The sequence below is a fragment of the Herpailurus yagouaroundi genome, unplaced genomic scaffold (assembly GCF_014898765.1).
Source record: "Herpailurus yagouaroundi ecotype Mexico unplaced genomic scaffold, PumYag 141, whole genome shotgun sequence".
NCBI classification, from domain to species: Eukaryota; Metazoa; Chordata; class Mammalia; order Carnivora; family Felidae; genus Herpailurus; species Herpailurus yagouaroundi.
In genome coordinates this window covers 74,726,845-74,737,794 of record NW_024412396.1, presented here as the reverse complement: position 1 = coordinate 74,737,794, position 10,950 = coordinate 74,726,845, and the positions used below count along the sequence as shown (strand labels likewise).

At 45.1% G+C, this 10,950-nt stretch overlaps 1 protein-coding gene across 9 annotated transcripts in view; it reads right to left on the bottom strand.

Annotated features, from left to right (window-relative positions):
* The window catches only part of KLC1 (kinesin light chain 1), a 52,798-nt gene that overhangs the window by 40,037 nt on the left and 1,811 nt on the right, over positions 1–10,950 (bottom strand). For 6 of the 9 annotated variants that reach the window (XM_040478324.1, XM_040478322.1, XM_040478325.1 and 3 more), the window contains one exon: positions 9,372–9,533. In XM_040478324.1, coding sequence (XP_040334258.1) covers positions 9,372–9,385 — 14 coding nt within the window. In that variant the 5' untranslated portion in view covers positions 9,386–9,533. Of the gene's footprint in view, positions 1–9,371; positions 9,534–10,950 lie in introns of those variants that run through there. The other 3 variants (XM_040478329.1, XM_040478330.1, XM_040478331.1) reach the window with 2 other exon arrangements.

The window sequence follows — 10,950 nt, the reverse complement described above, 5'->3', positions numbered from 1 at the left end:
CGGAGGCAGAGAGAGAGGAACAGAGGATAGGAAGCAGACTCTGAGCTGTCAGCACAGAGCCCAACACAGGGCTCAAACTCACAAACTGTGAGATCATGACCTGAGCTGAAGTCAGACACTTAACTGACTGAGCCACCCAGGTGCTCCGAGCATCTGGCTCTTGATTTCAGCTCAGGTCGTGATCTCACAGTTCGTGGGATGGAGCCCTGCGTCGGGCTCTGTGCTGACCATATGGAGCCTGCTTGGGATTCTCTCTCTCCCTCTCTCTCTGCCCCTCCCCCATGCACTCTCTCCTGCTCTCTCCCTCAAAACAAATATATAAGCTCTTAAAACACACAAAAAAATAAAAAGCAAGGGACTCAGAGCACCTGGGTGGCTCCGTCAGTTAGAAGTCAACTTGAGCTCAGGTCATGATCTCATGGCTCATGAGTTCGAGCCCCACACTGAGCTCGCTGCTGTCAGCTCAGAGCCTGCTTCAGATCGGTTGTCTCCCTCTTTCTGCCCCTACTCCACTGGCACTCTGTCTCTTTCTCTCAAAAATAAATAAAAACATTAAAAAAAAAAAAAAAAGGCCAGGGACCTTATCTCATGCCCCACTAAATCACAGGCCCTAGGGCAGCTCCTGAGCCCTGGCAGACCACGTGGTGAATGCAGGTACTAATAGTGGTGCGTGAAGGGAAGCGGTGTCAAAGTACCAAATACAGGCCACTCATTCCAGGATTTGGGAGTAAAGGCTCCAAGCAGTTAATGAAAGGGCCATGTTAACAACTACACACAGTTTTACAGTGGAAAATTGCTATTTTTGCATAACTGCAAAAAGTCAATTCCTTGGGAATGCAAGCTGGTGCAGCCACTCTGGAAAACAGTATGGAGGTTCCTCACAACACTAAAAATACAACTACCTTACGACCCAGCAATTGCACTACTAGGCATTTATCCACGGGATGCAGGTGTGCTGTTTTGAAGGGATACACACACCCCCATGTTTATAGCAGCACTATCAACAGTAGCCAAAGTATGGAAAGGGCTCAAATGTCCATCAACAGATGAATGGATAAAGAAGATGTGGTGTGTGTGTGTGTATACATACACACACACACAATGGAGTATTACTCAGCAATCAAAAAGAATGAAATCTTGCCATTTGCAACTACGTGGAACTGGAGGGTATTATGCTAAGTGAAATTAGTCAGAGATGGACAAAAATCACATGACTTCACTCATACGAGGACTTTAAGAGACAAAACAGACGAACATAAGGGAAGGGAAACAAAAATAATATAAAAACAGGGAGGGGGACAAAACAGAAGAGACTCATAAATATGGAGAACAAACTGAGGGTTATGGGAGGGGTTGTGGGGGGGGGGATGGGCTAAGTGGAGGAGGGGCACTAAGGAACGTACTCCTGAAATCAGTGTTGCACTATATGCTAGTATGGATGTAAATTTTTAAAAATTAAAAATTAAATTAAAAAAAAACCAATAATCCTTTTAACTGACCAGCTGAAAATAAAGAGAGCCAATTTCTCTTGAAATTTAGAGGCTATCTCTGTAGGACTATTCAGAGAAATCCACCTCTGTACCACAAAGAACTCAGAAAACAACAAAAGAACAGAGGTAACTCCTCTACCTGACAGTCTGTATTGCCATTACATCTGTCATATATCTACTTTATGGCTCTCCAACCCCACTGCAAATCCAGGAGAGCAGGCCGCCTCGGTCCCAGTCTGTCACACAGTAAATGCTAACTACATATTTGCTGAACAAATTAACAAAACATTTCAGGAGCAGCTTCCAATGCTCACATCTCAACGGCACTACATCAAAGTGTCAGCCTGATCGCCATGCACAGCGAGGAGGATGGTGAAGAGGTGGATGTCCAGAGCAGGTGTCTCTAGAGAAAAGAGGAAAATCAAACTGAAGACCTCCCTCTCCACCTTTGGCAGCAATTTCCAAATGATGCAACATTTTAGTCTTTTTTTTCCCCAAACTAGAAGATCCAAGTGTCTTACTGAAACTCCAAACGAGGGCCTAGAATGCAGACAGCTGGGACCCACAGGCTACCAGAAGATAAACTAAGCATATACGAGCAGCAAGAGCTAAAGGCACTGTCGGGGCCTGCGAGGTGGGAGCATGAACTGGGGGGGGGGGGGGGGGCCGGGGCACAGCAGGCACCTCCACTGGAGAGGGGAGGCCAGACACACGAAGAAACCGCTCCTGAGGTAAGGCAGTCTTACCAGATGAGCCCATCTCCTCCAGACGGGAGTGCGGAGGGCACTCCCAGCCAGGGGAGCAACAGGGGCCAGGGCAGAGGTGGGAAAGCACCCACTGCCTGCGAGCAGCCTCGTCAGGCCACAGGTCATGGTGCTCGAGGCTCGTGGTGACAAGGCCAGAGTCCAGGGGAGTAAGCCAGAGGACAGCTGCATTCTGAAGGCAGGAGCCTGCGGGGAGAATGAATGGGGCTGGGCAGTGCCAGGAAAGGGAAGACAACTCGGTGGTAGTGGCATGATCACAGCCCAGCAGATACGCTGTACTCTCTTCCCTAGCCCTCTGCCAGAATGAGGCTCATGCCTCTCCCTGGAAAGCAAAACACCCAGCCAGCACCTTCTCAGTCTTTTCAGACACTATTAAACTCGGGGATGCAAAGGAGAGTCTGGAGACTCTAGTGAGAAGTGAGAGCAACTTCACTACTCAAACCACCTGTCTCAGCATGAATGGGCAGTAAATCATGTCAATGTCCATGAATCCTGTCCATTCCTCAGAAAGTTAAAAACAGAACTACCCTACAATCCAGTAACTGAACTACCAGGTATTTACCCGGAAAATATAAAAACACTAATTTGAAGGGATACACGCACCCCAATGTTTACATCCGCATTATCAACAATAGCCAAATTATGGTAAGCCCAAATGTCTATGGACTGATGAATGGACAAAAATGGAGTATTACTCAGCCATTAAAAAAAAAAGAAGGAAATCTTGCCACTTGCAACCTCTATGGATCTAGAGGGTGTAACGCTAAGTGAAATAAGTCAGAGAGAGACAAATCCCATATGATTTCACTCATATGTGGAATTTAAGAAACAAAACAAACAAGAAAGGAAAGACAGAGAGAGGCAAACCAAGAAACAGACTCCTAACTACAGAGAACACACTGATGGCCACCAGCAGGGAGGTAGATGGGGGGATGGGAGAAGTAAGTGATAGGGATTAAGGAGTGCACTTGGGATGACCACCAGGGGACCTATGCCATTGTCGAATCACTATATTGTCCACCTCAAACTAACATCACGCTGCATGTTAACTATAGCAGATCTAACATTTAAAACTTAAAAAAAAAAAAAATTAAATCCCAACCAATCACAAAGATGGTCATTGTCCTATTTTTAGAGGTTCGAGTGGAGGCTGATAAAAGGGGAAGAGAGGGCAGTTTTGCTTATGCGAAAGAGAAAAAATGGGGAGGGGCAATTCCTATTAAACAGGAATAGCAAAATCCTACCAGGTAGGATTCATAGACAGGAAAAAAAATCACAACAAAATGGGAAAATTTAATCGTTTAACTGAGGTGATACCTCAAGTAAGTAAATACATTTAAAGAATAAGTCAACACATTTGAAGAAAACCAAATCTGGGGCACTTGGCTGGCTCAGTCGGTAGAGCGTGTGACTCTTGATCTCAGGGTCATGAGTTTGAGCCCCACGTTGCGTGTAGAGATTACTAATTTAAAAAAAGAAATCCAAATTTAATTCCTCAGGGAATATGCAACAGAACTGGTGACACTGCACCGCGTGCTCACACTCTCGTAGAGGCTTTAACCACAGACAAGGATAATAAATACAAATGTCATCTGGACGTGCACAAATAAAAGGGTGGGAGGAGCAGTCAAGGTAGATTTCTTTTTAACTTGTTCTTAACAGAAAATCAGTTAAGGATCCAAATGCTCTTGGGAGGCACTTAGCTCTCTTAAGAACGGAGATGATGGGTGCCTACAGGGCTTACTTTAGCCCAGGTCATGATCCCCAGGTTGTGAGTTAGAGCCCCACACTGGGCTCTGCACTGGCAGTGTGCAGCCTGCTTGGGATTCTCTCTCTCTCTCTGCCCCTCCCCGACTTATACACCCTCTCTCTCTCTCAAAATAAATAAACTAAAAAAAAAAAAAAAAAAGGCACTGAGAGGACAGGGTGCTGCTATGTGGAAAGCATGGGCCTCAGAATCCAGAGCAAGCAGGTGCAGAGCCTGGCTCCACCACCACAGCACGGGCGAAGTCCCCAAACTACCCTGGGTCCCAGGGATTAGAGGGGGCCTACTGTCCGGACAGTTAAAGGCACAGGAGAATGCAGATGAGTCACCAAGCACAGTGGCTGACCGTAATCAGTGCAGTTTCCACCTGGGAGCTAAGCAATCGGGAACATCCCTGATAAGTGACCGCTCAACACCTGCAGACACACCTCTAACATGGGCCTCAGTACTTTGCAAGACAGCTGATTCCTTGTTAGACTGCTCGGATAGGTAGTTAGAAAGTTATTCCTTTTGCTGAGTTCAATCTCCCTCCTTAAATTTCTATCATTGAGGCAACTTCTCCCCTCTAATATAAACAAAGAATATATTTACTATCTTACAAGACATTTCAAATATTGTGGTTCAGTCAGAGGACTCTCCAAATCTTCCGTTTCCCGAGCTCATACCTCATGCCACCCTCAGGTACCCCTCAATCATAGCAGTTTCCATACCCCCTCATCCAACCCACCATCCTATAAATAGACCTACGCATGCCACTTCTTCAGAGGGAAACCCACAGCAGCATACATGCTTAGACTGCTCCGTAGCTCTCTTAAGTTCCAGGCTAAGTCATTATGACCAAAGACAGCTTATATAAAAAAGAGTGCTAAAGGAACTGGCTATTTAGGGGGAAAAAAGGTGTTGTATTCCTACCGTCACTGTACACTAAATTCCATTTTGATTAAAAAAATTAAGTGAAGAAAGTGCCACAAGAAACTAGAAGAAACCTCAGGCGAAGACATGATGCATCTAGGTGAAGGTAAAGAGCGGGCCCTGAACAAAATGGCAGAAAACTAAAAGAAAGATAGGTAAGAGTTCACTTAAAATAAGAAACTTCTCAAGTTTGCCAAATAAACTCTCAGTTGAAAGGGTTCTTGTAACGGTTACACTGATTTCTAAAGGGTAAAATACCGGGACTCTACGTCTGCTCAAACACCACACTTTGTCAGCCTAGCAACCACAGCATCCCTAAGACTTTCTTGCAACTCTTGGGCTGTGTGTGCTTCCCAGTGATTCTGGAACAATGAGTCAGCCAGAACAATGCCTGCCGCTCCACAGGCATGCAGGAAGTATGTGCTCAATAAATCAATGAAACACGGGATGCTCGGCTGGCTCAGGTGGAAGACCGTGCGACTCTTGATCTCCGTGTTGTGAGTTCGAGCCCCAGGTTGGGTGCAGAGATTACTTAAACAACCTAACAAAAACTTTATTTTTTTTTTTAATGGTACACTTCCTTTGTTTTTTTTTTTTAATTTTTTTTTTCCCAACGTTTATTTATTTTTGGGACAGAGAGAGACAGAGCATGAACGGGGGAGGGGCAGAGAGAGAGGGAGACACAGAATCAGAAACAGGCTCCAGGCTCTGAGCCATCAGCCCAGAGCCTGACGCGGGGCTCGAACTCACAGACCGCGAGATCGTGACCCGGCTGAAGTCGGATGCTTAACCGACTGCGCCACCCAGGCGCCCCTAACAAAAACTTTAAAATGAATGCATAAACCAGCCTTGGGAGCCAGCACATCTGATTCCAACTCCCTATTATCCCCTCACCTATCATGGAACCTCTTGGAGCCTCAATCCCCACATGTAAGGGGCAACAGACAGCCAACCCACCTGGAACATGGTACTCAAATACTCCCCTCCCGCTTCCCTGCTGAGTAACACACTCAATATCTGGCCCCAGGTTATTCTTACTAGCCATGGAAAATTATGTCTATGCTTTTACTTCAAAAAAAAGAGAGAGAACTCTTTGAAGTCCCATTATTTGCTCTGTGAAAGCAAAAGAACTCAGTGCTCAATGCATAATCTCCAACACAGCACCTGACAAATCTGACATCTGAATTAAGCTCCTTAAACAAGAGAAGCCCTTCTTATGGTCAAACCTCTCAAATCCACCGTTCAACAGGCAAAGCTATTATGGTCTATTACGCTGCTTGTCTCATTCAAATCCTCAACAAAGTCTGTACTGTGTCCACAGATTACAAAAGTCACTACCTAAAATAATAAAGAGAAAAATAATCCTAAAGCTTAATCTTCCACCTTTCTTTAATTTTAGAACTACTTTTGTCTCCATTATTTTAAATCATGGTTCAATCTTTGCTATTTTTATTGGGTAGAATAATGGTTTTGATGTGTATTTTTTTTTTAATTTTTTTTTTCAACGTTTATTTATTTTTGGGACAGAGAGAGACAGAGCATGAACGGGGGAGGGGCAGAGAGAGAGGGAGACACAGAATCGGAAACAGGCTCCAGGCTCTGAGCCATCAGCCCAGAGCCTGACGCGGGGCTCGAACTCACGGACCGCGAGATCGTGACCTGGCTGAAGTCGGACGCTTAACCGACTGCGCCACCCAGGCGCCCCTTGATGTGTATTTTTAATACACACGACTCTCATATCCAAGGATTCACATCACTCATGTGACTCATGTGACACAACACCCAAGAAACCTAGTTTATCTCCACATTCAGATCCCCAGTTAAATCCTACATGTAACATTTTGTAACCCAAAAATCCGGCAATATTTATTTCTAAGATGCCAGTTGAAAAACAATAAAAACAGACATGCTCTCTTATGAACTACCAGAGGGCAGAAGTGAGGGAGTCCAGCTGACACTTGAACACGAGTGTGAACTGTGCAGGTCCACGTCTACGTGGATATTTTATGGTGTTGTAACGTAAATACATTTTCTCTACGGTTTTCTTAATAGTTTTCTTTCCTCTGCCTTACTTTATCGTAAGAATATAGCGTATAATATATGTAACATAAAATACATGTTTATCAATTATTTATATCATCAGCAAGGCTTCCAGTCAACAGTGCGCTATTAGTAGTTAAGTGTTTGAGGAGTCCAAAGTTACAGGCAGATCTCTGACTGTACGGGGCTGTCAGGTGTTGGGTGTCGAGGCCTAGAACCTTTGTGTTATTGAAGGGTCAATTATACAATGTTGTCCTTTCAAAGGCCTGACTTCCCTTTGGAAATACAGGAAACCAAAACAGTCCCTTGATTTAAGAAAGAAATTAGGGACGCAAGGGTGGCTCAGTCAGTTAAGCATCTGACTTGATTTCAGCTCAGGTCATGATCCCATGGTCATGAAGTCGAGCCCTGCACAGGGCTCCATGCTGGGCAGGAACCTGCTTCAGATTCTCTCCCTCCCTCTCCCTCTTCCCTCCCAACCCCCTCCCAGAAAAAAATTTAGGGGTGCCTGGGTGGCTCAGTCAGTTGAGCACCCTGTCCACTGAGCCCACTGTCGATTTCTGTTCAGGTCACTCTTGATATCGGCTCAGGTCATGGGATTAAGGCCTGCATGGGGTTCAGTGCTGAGTGTGGAGCCTGCTTGGTATTGGTATTCTCATTTTCTCTCTCTCTTTTTCTCTCTCTCTCTCTCTCCCCCTCTCCCCCTTGCATGCTCTCTCTCCCCTCTAAAGTAATTTTAACGTTAAATTTTGTTTAATTAAAAATAAAAAGAAAATTAAATCCCTACATGCTCAAACCTGAAATAAATGGACAAGGCAACTGAACCATCCACCTTCGTCTGTATCATGAATTTCTCAGAATACACATAAGGAGAGGATTTAGACCTTGACAGTAACTAAAGATATGACTAGCAGTAACTGACACACTGGCATATCACTAAGGCACCATTACTCAAGTATGACAAAAATACCAGACAGCAATATTAATTTGCATATTCTGTTGCTTTACTTCTACTCTGAAATACTCTAAGCAGAGGTAATATGCAAAATTGAAAATATCCCCTACTAATACCAAAATTATTCTCTTAATTTGTCCTTTAACATAACCGGTTAGGCAAAGACTGAGAGTTTTTTAAATTTTATTTATTGATTTTAGGTAATCTGTACACCCAACATGAGGCTCAAACTCATGACCCCAAGATCAACAGTCACACGTTTACCAACTGAGCCAGCTAAGTGCTCCAAGACTGAGTTTACTTGCTCTAACACACCAGTGACTAAGAGAAATCTTCAGTGTTACAAAATCAACTCCTGTTAGGGATGATGAAAACTGACAAATTTAAAGTGGACAATTCTGGGCGCATGTGGGTGGCTCAGGCGGTTGAGCGTCCAACTTTTGATCCTGGCTCAGGTCATGATCTCACTCAAGAGATCGAGCCCCGCATCGAGCTCTGTGCTGACAGTGCAGAGCCTGCTTGGGGTTCTCTCTCTTTCTCCCTCTCTCTCTGCCCCTCCCCCACTCATGCTCACTCTCTCCCTCAAAATAAATAAATAAATCTTTACAAAATTAAGTGGACAATTCTGTGCAATGAGAAGTTGATGCTTCAAACTGAGAAGTAGGACTGCTATGTCCACTGAGCCATGGCGGGTGAGCGGCAGGAACTTGAGCGAGGCAACATGAGAGGCTGGAGGATCCAACGGTCACCTACGACCTGGCCTGCAGAACACCAACAGCTAGGCCTTGGCCTCCAAAGGAGGAGGTGAGAGGTGCAACCAGCTCAGTGACAGTTAATTACTTACTGGGCACCAACTCTACCTAGGCCAGACACTGTCCTAAGCATAGGATGTGGACCGTATGAAAAAAACACTTTTTAAAGAAAATAAAAATGTGGTGACAAGAGAATATCCTGCGGCACCTGGGTGACTCAAGTCGGTTGAGCATCTGACTCCTGATTTCAGCTCAGGTCATGATCTCATGGTTTCATGGGTTGGAGCCCCAGGTCGGGCTCTGCACTGACAGTGCGGAGCCTGCTTGGGATTCTGTCTCCCTCTCTATGCCTCTCCCCACCTGCACTGTTTTATTTTATTTACAAAATAAATGTTTTATATTATTTACAAAATAAATAAACTTAAATATACAGATACAGAACAGATATAGATACATATATATCTCCTACACGCTCCCAGGGGCTCAGGGGTAGGGGTCATATAGACAGAATTAAACAATCAGAATGGCTTCAGACTTCTCAAGAGCAAAACTGGAAGCAAAAGGCAATTAAACAAATGCCTCCAAAGCTCTGAAGGAAAATTATTTCCAATTCCAAAGCCAGCTAAACTCTCCATCAACCATGGGGACAGAATAACAACATTTTCAGACATACAAGGTCTCACAAACTTTTACCTCTCATGCACCATTTCTCAGGCTACAGGAAGATGCGCTCAAGCAAAATGAGAAGTCAAGAAGAAAACATGGAACACAGGGCACAGGGTCCCCCGGGGGGAAGACGGGGCTCTGCACCCACCACCGGACGAGTGCTGGAGACGGCGGGTGAATCAGCACCAACTTAAAAAGGAAATGAAAACAAGATAATTAACTCCTAAGGAAACAAAAGGTCAAATAGGAAAAGCAATCACACAGTTCATTACATAAATCAGCTCTGGCATTTATACGGTCATAAGAATAGAAACGGTAAAGACACACCTAAACAAAATTTAAATTATGCGGGAGCTTATGCAGATGCAAAGGGGGAGCACCTGTGTGGTGAAGCGAAGCAAAGAAAGAGCTCAGTCCCAATTATCTAGAACGGGAAGTCAAAAACTGAAAAACCATCAGGGGTGCCTGGCTGGCTCAGTCAGTAGAGCACGGACTCTTGATCTCAAGGCTGTAAGTGTGAGGCCCTCGTTGGGTGCAGAGATTACTTAAAAGTAAAATCTTAGGGGCGCCTGGGTGGCGCAGTCGGTTAAGCGTCCGACTTCAGCCAGGTCACGATCTCGCGGTCCGTGGGTTCGAGCCCCGTGTCGGGCTCTGGGCTGATGGCTCAGAGCCTGGAGCCTGTTTCCGATTCTGTGTCTCCCTCTCTCTCTGCCCCCTCTCCCGTTCATGCTCTGTCTCTCTCTGTCCCAAAAATAAATAAACGTTGAAAAAAAAAATTTAAAAAAAAAATCATCAGACAGCAACATAAGCCTGTTATTTAGAAACAGCAGTAATTATGTCAAAATTGTATTTCACTTAAAAGAAGTGAAAACGGGACCGTTTCACAGGTGGCTGTTAGTTAAGCCTCTAGCTTTGGCCCAAGTCGTGATCTCCCGGTTTGTGGGTTCGAGCCCCATGTCGGGCTCTCTGCTGTCAACGTGGAGCCCACTTCGGATCCTCTGTTTCCCTCTCTTTACCCACCCACCCCTGCTCGTGCATTTGCACTCTCTCTCAAAAATAAATAAATTTTTTTTTAATAATTTTAAAATAATAAGTGAAAACGGGTGCCTGGGTGGCTCAGTTAGTTAAGCATCTGACTCTTGATTTCGGCTCAGGGTTAGTGAGATCAAGCCCCAGGTGGGGTCTGCGCTGACAGCACAGAGCCTGCTTGGGATCCTCTCTCTGCCCCTCCCCCATTCGCCTCCCCTAATAAATTTTAAAACTTTAAAAAAATGTTTACTGGGGGCTGGGTGGCTCAGTTGGTTAAGTATCTGACTTTTTAGTTCAGGTCATGATTTCGTGGTTTGTGGGTTCGAGCCCTGCATCGGGCTCTGTACTGAGAGCTCAGAGCCTGGAACCTGCTTCAGATTCTGTGTCTCCCTCTTTCTCCGTTCCTCCCCTGCTTGGGCTCGCTCGCTCTCTCTCTCTCTCTCAAAAATAACATAAACATTATAAAGAAAGAAGAAACGAAGGGAGGAAGTGGAAGAGAGAGAGGAAGAGAGAGAGGAAGAGAGAGAGAAAGAGAGAGGAAGAGAGAGAGAGGAAGAGAGAGAGAGGAAGAGAGAGA